General features: G+C 47.3%; 1 protein-coding gene across 1 annotated transcript; it reads left to right on the top strand.

Annotated features, from left to right (window-relative positions):
* The first annotated feature begins 1,090 nt into the window (after positions 1 to 1,090).
* Positions 1,091 to 7,867, top strand: LOC121047565. The gene is made up of 2 exons (XM_040502901.2): positions 1,091 to 1,381; positions 7,583 to 7,867. Exons 1-2 carry the CDS (start codon positions 1,091 to 1,093, stop codon positions 7,853 to 7,855), a joined length of 564 nt encoding a protein of 187 aa, XP_040358835.2. The 3' UTR covers positions 7,856 to 7,867.
* The last annotated feature ends 4,095 nt before the right edge of the window (positions 7,868 to 11,962 follow it).

Below are 11,962 nucleotides of genomic sequence, written 5' to 3'. Positions count from 1 at the left end.
ACGATATTCAATTAAAATGTTTTTCACTTTACACGAGTTTGCTGGCTCTAGTGGGACCCAAGTACACTCGCACGCGGCGCCAGTGACCTCTGTGTTGCGGTGTAATTTCAAGGATAAATTCGAGCGTATTTTTTAATCTCTCTTTCGCAAAACTTGATGACGTAGCGTGGGGGGTCGAAGTGTCCCCATGTGACGGTATTTGAACGCGGCTCATAGAGTGAACCTGAGCAATGCGTGAACATTCGATTTGGGCTTGTTATAATCAATAGCTCGACAAGTATTCCGGTAGCGGGTCGTGTCCAATCGCGGAAATGACGACAGTTGCCGAATTCTAACAATTTCTGGTATTCAGCGCGTTCCCTGTGCTATGCTAACCTCAGCGCGTGGCTATGATCAACATTGGCGGCCAATAATCAGCTCCAGATCTCGTGGCCGCTTGTTCTGGCTGCGACTTGAGTAGGTAAACGATGATCGTTTTCTTTTTATTAAAATTTTTCTGCGAAGTTTATTGCATGGGGAGAAAGACGAATGCTTGTTTCATTGGTCATAAATGCCAGTCACCAGTTCTGAGCGGTATTCGCGCAAAGTACAAAAATGTTTGCACCGCCTCTTTAAGAACAAGTATAATTCCTGTATAGGCTCCCTACGGGAGCCTATAGGCGCTTTGCACACGCCAAAAATTACAGCCGCCATTGTTGACCTTCTCTTGTCTTTTTCATATGCCGAGCCACTAAAGCGAGCGTTGACAAGCCTCCACAGAGGCCAAGGCTGTGGAGAAGGACGCAGTACAATCTAAAATATCAATAACCTGCCCTGCTGTGGTTACGATGAGGTGAAGTAAATGTTATAAGAAGAAACAAAAACTGAAGGTCAGTTATGGCGGCGCCCATGCACAGCTGCTGCAAAGCGTCTATTCAGGAACTCTAAGAACAAGCTGTACATAGCGTCCCCTATCGTTGGATCTCCTCGACTATTGGCCATGAAAGTTTCGAATAGCGAGAGGCCGACAAGAAAGAAAACGAAGCGGCTAGCCTCTGCCCGGTCGAGTCTAGAATCCCTTTTTTCCCAGACGACCGACCACGGCCTCGTCATGGCTTCGGCGGAGAGCCGTCAGCGGCGCGCAATGCACCGACGCCAGAGTCAGGGTCTCCTCGTAGTCCGGCCCCCCGTCCTTCACGAGGAGTCAGAATCGACCCTACATGAGATGGACGAAATTTTCGACATACACCCGAGCCGCCTCGAGGTGTTCCGCTGGCGCCTCAACGAGTTCCTCAACCAGGGACATATGATGCTCCTCGTGCTGCGAACCCACGTGCACGACTACTCGCCGTACTATACCTCCGAGTTCGAGCATGCGGTTCTCTACTACAGCATGATCAAGGTACGGAGAATGTGGGAAAACATCTCCTTCCCGTTTGTAGCACGTAAAGTGCACCTCAGTATTGCATAGAAGGCGTTTCAAACTGGTCATGCTACACACCTGCTTTCTTCATATTTTCTTCACGTTGGACGAGTGAGACGGCATACTCTAGCTTATTTTTGATAAACATGCGCGTGGTTATATAAAAATTATGGTCACAGCATTTATGCAGAAGGCTATATCTGTTTCATCATAAGTGTAGGCTAAGCTAGAGTGGGCTGATGGGCGAAGGTGTGCTCATTGCCTGGTTCGGCAGTGTAGGCTGGAAATGATGATGTGGGTGTTTGTTGCCTTTCCTCATTGTGGTAGAAAGGCAACATGTGCATGATCTGCACGGTGGCGCTGTTGCTCTCATTCAATTCACACGTAATACATGGCACGTTGTTCCACCCAATTAGGATCTTTGTTGTCTAGGGTCAGAAAGATAAGAAGAGGAGTTTGAAATTGTTTTCATATCAGCACTTACTAAGGTGAGCTCCAAATCTGCTTAGTTTTCGACGCCCGTGTGTATTGTCAGAACCTCTATAGACGCGTAGTCTTTGTAGCATGAACATAAGAGCATCGACTCCTGTCGCATTGGGCTAGTTGCAATGAGGCATGATCCGGCGTATCATAAATCGACTGATTAACCCTGGCCCAGCTCTGACCCCTTATTTCCGCGAAACTGACCGAAAAACGGTCGGTTTCGCCGACCGTTTTTTGCTAGCAGACGACCCGGAAATGCAGAGTGGTGTCGGTATCGGTAGAGACAAAATGTCTCGACCGCAAGGTGCACTGATTGATACTTCATAGAGCTGTCGCGAGGGGGCACTGATAGTAACGCGGGCCACGCGGAGCGATGTTCGGACTCATATTGATCGTGATAGTACATACATGTTATTAGTCGAGACACTTCAAAATTAAACAAAGGCCTCATACCTTTTTTTCTAGTAGGACCGCACCATCTGATAGGTCATCTGGGTCGTCCATCAGTCGAACTGCTTGATCTTATATTTATTCTCCGCGTGCTCCTGCTCTCACGATCTAAGGACTGAGTTCATTCTGTTAGTGGGAGACCGTTCCATAAAATGGGATAAAGCGCAATAATTAAAAAAGCGGTCAGCAGCAGCATGCCACTGAGTACTATCGACCTCTATCAATACCAGATGATTCCAGCACATGCGGCGATGTGGCAAAAGGTGCGCGGTTCTTGGCAGCATTTTTTTTATCAGTTTCGATGACTGCGCCATCTACTTCCGTCCTGGATCTCTGGATTGAATCGATGCAGACAATGGACACACCCAACGTTACTGGATTGGGCAAGTTGACAAGCTCCGAGAAAAAAGTGACGCGCTGCCATTCACTGCCGCGTAGTGGCGCTCGTGTCCAAGCCCGCCCGACCCGTTCGGTCTGACTGGCCTAGGTACCCGTGGATACGACGTGAAAAACATAGTTTGCATGTGGGTTCACAAAGTGTATTACCAAGGAATGTTGTCAGTGCAATAATGTCCGGATTGGGACAACATTTCCTGGGACTTTTGAGGTAAATTCACGCCCACCGGGCCTTTGCAGTTTTGGCAGTTTTCCGACATTCGGCACCAAAGCAAGCAGCTCGGTGAAATGGCTGCGTCTATCGTTCGTGGTTTCCGGCACATGGACCGTTGGGCTTTGGTCGTTTGCGGACTAAAATACCGTGAACTTCCCCTTTTTGGTGTTCTGTGTTTGTGTGAGAAGTTCAAGCGTAAACTGCTGCATACATACAAAAAGCCGCATTAGGAAAGAATGTCATTTTGAAGACATCTTTTTCATATGAAGGAAGCGGGCTGTTTTTTTTTTGTATTTGTATTCGACTACGCCGGGGCCTGCTACTGGTGAAAACAACTGAGTTATTCCTCACGTGTTTTTTACGTGTGTGACAACCTCGCTTCCTTGCGTGTGCGTGCCATTTCAGAGACGTGTGACTTAGGTGAAAGAATTTCAAGGCATCAGCTTCGATCAGCCAATCAGCGCGGGTTCGTGTGTTTATATTTGAAGATTTACGTGTGAACGTGCGATAGATATTAGAACCGTTACTTCACAGTACCTGCTACAGCTTCGCGGCAACAGTGCACGAATTGGGAGACACCCTCGTTGACTACGTGAAACGAGTACATTTGTGTAAGCTCCTATGCAGGCTCCATGCGCCGGACAGTAATACGCTTGTTGACGCGTTTATAAGCGCGCGTTAATATAAATTTGCTTTATGTTAACTACTATTTTCTTAACGTTGAAGTTGTCCATAAATGCTAATGTTGTTTTATTGATTTGGTGAAGTTTCTGCGATCTATTTCAAGCCAATACAAAGATATTTTTAGCTACCCTGAGAATGCGACATAGGAAAGCTCCTGTGCAAATACCACCTCTGAAAACTGCAATGCCTCTTCGTTGTAACGCAAATGCTCTTCTACGCGAGATACATCATTCGAGAGATGACGAAGAAGAAGGCAGTCGCAAACAAGAAAGCTCGAATCCTGCGATTACCAACTACAGGTATTTCTTGGTGTTCTTCATTCTGCTCGCGATTTTGTTTATGCAAAAAGAAATAAACGTTGCACAGTATTCATCTGCTATTTTAGCCTTGCCGAAGGTTTTTTGTGGTAACAAATAAAAAGCAGAAAACGCATTCTGTTCGTTTGCTTGTGACAAATATGTGGGAGCGTTTATCGCTGGATACGGCGCTGACAGCGCACGCGAGCCCCTGCTTGTGAATGCTGGTCAGACAAATATGAGAGACATCAACTATGACATAAATCCTGTTACACTTTGATATTACCCGAACATAGAATCGCACTCGGAAGCTCGACCTAAAGTTACGCACCTAAGCTCCTATCCGTTGAATTATAGAATAAAAATAATGAAAGAAATCGTTAGCGTTCATAATTACAATCGTGGCTGCAGCAGAAGCTACTTGAAGAGTCCATTTCTTGAAAAAAAAGAAGTGCGCAAGGACTGCCGACGTGCCGCCGACCGCCTGATTTCGCATTGAAAAGCCAGCGTCCCGAGCTTGCCCAGAGCTTGGCCGGCCTTGCGGACTGGGCGGCCTGCGACGACAGCGCCAGCACGCTTAGCCGGCTTTCCGAAGCGGGGCCATTGCGGAGCTTGTCAACTGAGCTGATTTAGTAACGTTGGGGCACACATCCCCCTTCAGCCACCCTAGCTAAGCGGAACCTACACTGGCCAGCACACCGCCTTGAACGAGCCATGCAGTGCACGAGCGCGAGTGCTCGGTAGTTTCATTCAAAGCACAGTGCCCAGTACTACCTTGATTAATCAAACCCTCCAAAATCCTTCCTCTTTTTCCATGGAGCGTCATTACACTCGGACGGCACAAACACAGCAATGAACCGTTTTCAAGAGCGCACGCCACCTAGCGGCTGCTGCGCCAGTTACCCGAATCCGCCATTTCATGGGCACATTCTCTGAGCATGGAATGGACACGAGGGCTGCGTCATTGTTCGGCGAGGATTCGGAACCAATCACGCGCTTCTATCCTCCAAAAATGACAACCGCCCATGCTGGTTTGTTCTTTTCTTCTTTTTTTTAATATCTGAGCATGATGCTGAGCGTCCTTTCGCGCGTTGATTGGACACGAGGCCCAGCACGAACGCTGGCGCGGCACTTGCGTCCAATCTGTGTCTTCAGTCGACCTTACTGTGATGACGTCGAAATTCTGGTGCACGGGCTTCGAGTATTCCAGGTGGTGATGGCAGAGTTCGCTTTCGTAAGTTCTGCTGTGGTCGAACTTACGTCGTGCTCGCCTGCGAATGCAGCGGCCAGAATCCGTTTCAGAAAGATATATTTGGCGAGTTGCGCGACCAAAAGTGTCGCCGTGGTCGACCTTCCACCACTGGCGAAACGCTCGATTTAGGAGGAATATTCGTCGGTGGAATTGTAAGCAACATTACACTGTCAGCGTTGACGTCTTAGGTTTAAGAAAGCGGGAGCTCGAGGCTTCCGCCGTGCTTTTTACGCGTACCATCAGACTTGTTCTTTGCGATCGCAATATTGGTCATGACGTCGCAAATCCCTACTAAAAAAAAATAAAAAAAAACAAAAAACACATGCGCTTGTAATTTAGAATATTACATAAAATACCCAAATGACATACAGTGCATGCTACACTCCGTTAACCCTTAAGCTGAGACCAGAAGCTCCGCCTTCAGCGCGCGCTTTCAGCCCTTGCTAACACAAGTGTGAACACGCAGGTTCGCGCAGCCGAAGCAGTGCGGAAGCCAGCGAGCTCGCGCTGTAGGCGTAGCTTCTAGTCTCAGCTGAAGGGTGAACGGAGTATACGAAGTCACAGTTAACCATTGAGTTTTTATATTTGGGCGGACTATTGAACTTTTTTTCCTATGTAATACTGAAGCATGAAACTGCTTTAAACGTGACATCAATTGATGTCACGTGACCTGACGTCTCTCGACCAACACACCAATTACCTTTCCCCGCTGAATTTAGCGGGAAGACTGATATCACGTGTCTTGACGTCAGGAGCCCTGTACAGCAATTTAATTTCGCCGCGAGATGGGAGACTTCGACCAAAAAAAAGATTATTCACTCCATCAAACGACGGTCAAATGTCTTCTAAATAATTTTAACGATCGCATTTTAAATACTGGATTTCATGCATCATAGGACTTTGGAGATAATATTAATAATAATATTAATATTACTTTATTTTCTGGTAGTGTCCAAAAACGGTCCCGAAGGCCTACTTATTAATACACTATAAAAAAAATTACTATCACATTAAAGATGCATCTGTCTGTTGAGGCACAAGTGGAGGCACAGGCTAATCAACACTAGCCACAAAAATAATAAACGCAATACACACATATACCAAGACGCTACAGTTAACACAAAGCGCTAAAATCAAGAGAAAAGTGAAAAAAAAAAAGATAAAGGGTGCTGCCAATTTTTTATATCAAAAAGCCTAACGGAAAGTGGTGCGTTCATATACAAAGGTTGGAGAGGCAATACGTTTTAGTCGCATAGACCAGCGCTACATCTAAGCCTCATACGCCAACAATCATCCTGCTGCACAAAAGGGAAGGGATCGTTCAATGTATAGCTGGCATTTACAGGACGCCATGTTTGAGGTGACTGCTCACAGCACATGCTCGGTATGTGACGAGCATGCGCTGTGAGCAGTCACCTCAAACATGGTCTCCCCCCCCCCAAGAATACAAATCTAGGTGGTGTGCAATGTGCTTGTTGAAAGCGTTATGAAAGCCTGCCGTCAACACGTGCTCAGTAGCAGCGAGCTCAGCTATGGACGCCAGGGAACAACACCTATGTGGAAAACGTCGCTGGCCGGTTGTATATCTGAGGTCGTACTGTCATCCGGCACGACCAAGATTCTCCGTGGCATGGCCGCAAAATATGGCTACCCAGCGTGTGACGTCCTCATGGGCCAGTTTCACATTTCAAATACGTGACACCCTACACGTTGATAGTGCCACGAATACCACACAGATGTCAAGGACTGTGATTCCTTATCTCTGAAATTTGATCCTGACGGACAGCGCTACTTTACATGATTTAATTTGTGTAACTCTTCTATCTAACTACAATGGCCTTGCCTTTTTATTAGCTGAAGTATAACAGAGCGCATTTTGCCCTTCATTGGAAGCCCGTCGTTTATGTCTCACAACTGAATACGACCTGTGCGTCCAGAAAAGTGGCCAGAGAAGTGGCTACCTTGTATGACTGACATAGCCGGAGATCGGTGGACGAGTTTTGTAAACGCACCGCGGATCAGAAAGCGTGGAGCGGAAGCTCGCGCTGCAGAACCCAGGGATCCTGGGTTCACGGTGTCCTGGGTTTCATCACCATTCCAACCCGTTCTAATTTAGATGAGCATCGTACCAGCGCGCGGTCGTCTAATCACTACTGCGTGGGGGCTAGCAGTGATACTGCAACGGTTAAATTTCTCATCTACAGCTGAGACACCAGACGCCCATTGGAGCTGACTAACTTCCGGCTGTCTAAACATGCACACGGCAATTATTACAAGTACTCCCTGCAAAAGTTCTAGCAAGAAAACAAACTTTATTTATCACTCAGAATCTGTATTTCACAATATGTTGCTGACTGCTCCGCGTACAGGGGCATAACCATATTCGTCTCTCCGTTACCTTGCAGGTCGAGCTCGACGACTACTTTAACGCGGCCGCACGGTACAGCATGAAGGGCATGCACCAGAAGGATATTAAATGGTGGCCCGACACGCTGTTTAAGCGCGTGTTCTTCGTAATTTTTGCTGTCCTGGACAAGGTGGAAGTACAGACGCTGGACTACTACGTCAACAAGGACAATCTAAAGCAGCTCTTCAGACATCTACAGTGGGAAAACTTCTTGTTTAACTGGAAGGTCGCTCTGGATCAATCGCCTTCACCGAGCACCACCTTTCCCTAGTGGCATTTAGCGACGAGCCTCGACTTTTGGATTGGTCGGAATAAAACCCAAGATCCACTCTCGCATAGCACGGAGCGTGTACTGTTAAAGGGGAACTCCGCCGGTTTATTAAACTACCTAATCCAGAAGCATCATCTGAATGCGAATGGCTTCCTGATTCCCGAAATGCTATCTCGTTGTTCCAAATTCACTCTAGTTACTTTAAACGGTGGTATTCTGTTCGTTGACGAAACCAATACATCGTTCTCCCCAGTTTTTCCCCAGTTTTCCCCGCCTCCCAAACGTGACGTCACTGGCGGGCAGCGAGGCGAGCGGCCGGCAATCGGGTAAGCTCGCGCCCGCCTTTCTCGCGTCAAACAGCAAGAAAGCAGGGGCGTTCGTGCTACCTAAAGTTGATAATAATCTCTAGTTGCACACAGTATGACTGTGGTCTACGTGCTGAACTATGAGAAAGTAAGAAAATGGAAGCAATTGGGATTTTAAGAAAACGGTGTTTGCAACTGGGTACGCTCAAGCCGCGGCTCGCTAGTTTCGTGAAATGCTAGCAAATTCGTCCTCATTCTATCAGAAGCTGGCAGTTACGATAGCGAAGAAAGGTAGAAGAGTCACGCAATACATTTTTTTGGAAATTACCAAAGCACCAAGGAGGACTCTCAGAATGTGGGTACAGATGCCCCACACACTCCTGTTACCTGAAGGAACGTGTCATTTGCTTTAGATTTCTTTTAGAAATATTACTGTTGCAGATACCAGCACGTGTAACTACTTTTGTAGCAAGCATGTTCTCCTTGGTGCTTCAGTTATTTATCAAAATATCTATAGACCATTCCAGAAAAGCGCCTGTGGTCAATGCCATGTTGCGCGTTCGTACCATGTTCGGTGCTATGTTCAGCGTTCTTTGCTCGCCTTCCAAAGTGTAAGGAGCCGCATCCCGGGGGTGCGGGCCGATGGCGGCGCGGGGTCGACCTTGAGAACAAGTGGCGAAAGGTGTCGTCACGAGGGAGCGGCGGTGACGTCATCAGGGTCGCCGATGGTTAGGGGCTCGGCGGAAACAGGGCGAGAGTGAGCGTGACCGCGGCAGGCGAGGGCAAGGGAAAAAAGGGAGGACGCACGGGTGGCACGCGGGAGCCAGCAGCAGGAGGTCCCGAGGACGAACGGACGAGCCACCCCCAAAAAGACGCTACCTGCTTTGGACGGCGGTTGCCCGTGAACGCTACCAGGGAGCTGCTTGACAGCTGCCGCCAGAGCCGTTTATACTGAGAGAGTTTGGCCGATGGGCGGAGCTTGTTGGCCGCTAGAACAAGCGGATTTCGCGATAACACAATATGGCGTTACTTCTTTGTCTTGTTCATTCCTGAGAAATCGCGTAGAGTTCCTATGAGTCAGATCCACAATATGGCGGACGGAAGTAGTCATCCCCTGGTTGTCAGACTACGCTGCTGTGGTTGTCAGACTGTCAAAATCTCCTTAAGAAGGCCAAACTCTCTCAGTATAAACGGCTCTGGCTGCCGCCAGCCCGTAACATGCCCGAGAGCTGCCAGCCCTGGACCTGCTCGTGACAGACGAGGGAAAGGAGCCAGCGAGCCACCCGAGAACGACGCAGCCCGTCTACCTGTTCAACAACCCCCTCAGTAAGCGACCCGACGACGGCGACCATTCCAGCCAGCAGTATTAAATTGTTAAAAGTATTTGCCTGTCTCCTGCTTGCTCTCCACCGAGGGAGGAACCCCGTCAACTGAGTTTCGCATCGAAACTTTACAAAAGCGACAAACACGTGCGTGCTGGGCTGGGACCTAACAGATGTAGACTGTGATTCTCATTATGGAACTGCATTCGTGTAGGCCAGATGGCAGATTACTGTTTATGAAGATCGTGCTAAAATGACAATTAAAAGAACTCCACAACCATCAAGGCAAAGATCAAGGTGCAATGAATGCCGTCTAACATACACATACGTTATTGATCTTCAAATAATGAATGTCTGCTTGAAGATACAATGGTGAGTAAAGTACAGAAATGCATCATACATTTTATTATTCAAGCTAAGTTAACAAAAGTTGGTCAAAGAAAATATTTTGCACATACTTCTCTTTTTTGACTGTCAGAGTAGATCGCAACGCGTTTAAACACTCATCCACGAGTGCGCATCGGAAAGAGGTAATTCTATATTAGACTTTTTACAGCCAAATCTGTACACCTCTACCAGCCAAGGAAATTTTAGTGTCGTCGTTGTAAGCAAAAAACTCCCGGCGAACAATTGAAGGCAAAACAGCATATCCTCTTTGAAATCAGGCATACAGCATACAGCGCAGTATCCGTTTCAATAAAAGAAACGACAAAACAAGCATCAATAAAACAAGCATTAAAACCATATTATGGGTGATAAGGCGCGTCTGAACAATAGGAACAACCTCCCACGCGTTCCGGTAAAGGTTTGCAGCTGCTTCGAAAGGGGTTGACGTCATTCGAAGCCCTTGTGTGAAGTGAGGTCACGTGACACTCACACGGCCTCCGATTGGCTCCAATGGCTCGTAACATCCGCTGCGCTTAAACGTGAGATCATTGCTGCTGCAGCACCGCGACGAATAGGCCACGCATAGTTAAGACACCCGAGGAGGCAGCGTGAATACTATAGGAGCGGCAACGGTAAAAGAAACGGCAATACGACCAGCGGTGGAGTGCTGCGACCGGCGGTGGCATTTCGTGTAGTGCAGTAGGCAATTGTTGCAGGTGATACCACAGCTTCGCTGACCATCCGCCTTCACAGCATGGATTGGAGTAAATTAAATTTTGGCTTCAAAAGGAGTGGTTGTTTGGGCGAGTTTATTTTACATCTTATACAATCTTGTGCGCAGCAAGGACGAGGACAAAAAAAAAGAGAACAGGACACAACAAGGCGCACCTTGTTGTGTCTTGCGTGTGTGTGTGCGCCTTGTTGTGTCCTGCTCTCTTTTGTTTACGCCCTTGCTGCGCACGAGATTGTATAAATTTTGGCTTTGCACAGTTTCCATCAGCTGTAAATTTGCATGCTCCCCCCTCCGTACATTAATATTTTGATGGTCTTATAAACCTTTCAGTCCTGTGTAATATTTCTACAGAATAAAATAAACTAAATACGTTTTCACGATTTTTTTTGCGAGATAATAATGCACGTCACCCATTTGACAAACCAGGCAAACGCTCTATCGTATATTAATGGAGCTCAGCACCTGCACAATAACCCTTTGTAAAACCAGATACGAATAGCAATATGTCGAAAGTCATGTCTAAACTCAAACTTGAACTTCGCTTAGACGTTTCTCTTCTCGTCTTCAACAAATCGCCCGCGTGGGTGGAACTGAGAGAGTAGCCCGAGCTAGATTCGATGTCCAAAACAAGTATAATGTTTATGAAAAAAAAAAAAAATACCGATGCAATTCTGAACAACAAATGGGACTGAACAAAATGTCGACTATAGTGTTAGAATGTGCACTACACGGTGAAACAAGGAGACGCCAGGCTCTTTAAATCGACCGGAAAATTCGGTTTCTTAACCTATCGCGCTACGACTTTGTGCAGCGTTGCCCACAGATGGTGCATTTTTTTTGTTGTAAAATTTGCAAAGAGCGAACTTACCTGAGGAAAAAGTAAAGAAAGAAAAAGGCTTAGCTCAAATGGAAACGCAGCGACGCCACCGGTCTGCAAACAACACGGCGCCGTTTCGCACTGGAGACAAGAGATGGCGCAACAAACGCCGCCAACGAACGAGCATACAACGCCGAGAGCAGGCCTTTTTAGCAGACGATTTTTTCGACTCAAAAGCGGCGCGCGTTCCGCAGGCGGCGACAGTCGCAGAAACAAAAAAGACAGGCGCGGTAACAGCAAGGAAGTGCAGTTCCTTGTCTGCAAAAGGGCCGGCTCTCGGCGTCGTCTGCTCGTTCGTTGGCGGCAGTTGGCGTCGCGACAGAAAGAGTACCGCCAAAATCGCATGCAGTATGTTATATTAACAACAATTATTCTAATTCACTCAAAATAAAGTACGGTGTTCCGCGAGGGTCTATTTTAAGCCCGCTCTTATTTCTTCTTTATGTGAATAATATCACAAATATTCTGGGATCCCCTGAGCTG

This window comes from Ixodes scapularis, unplaced genomic scaffold (genome assembly GCF_016920785.2).
Source record: "Ixodes scapularis isolate PalLabHiFi unplaced genomic scaffold, ASM1692078v2 PGA_scaffold5__190_contigs__length_132052651, whole genome shotgun sequence".
NCBI classification, from domain to species: domain Eukaryota; kingdom Metazoa; phylum Arthropoda; class Arachnida; order Ixodida; family Ixodidae; genus Ixodes; species Ixodes scapularis.
This window is presented reverse-complemented; position numbering and strand designations above follow the sequence as displayed.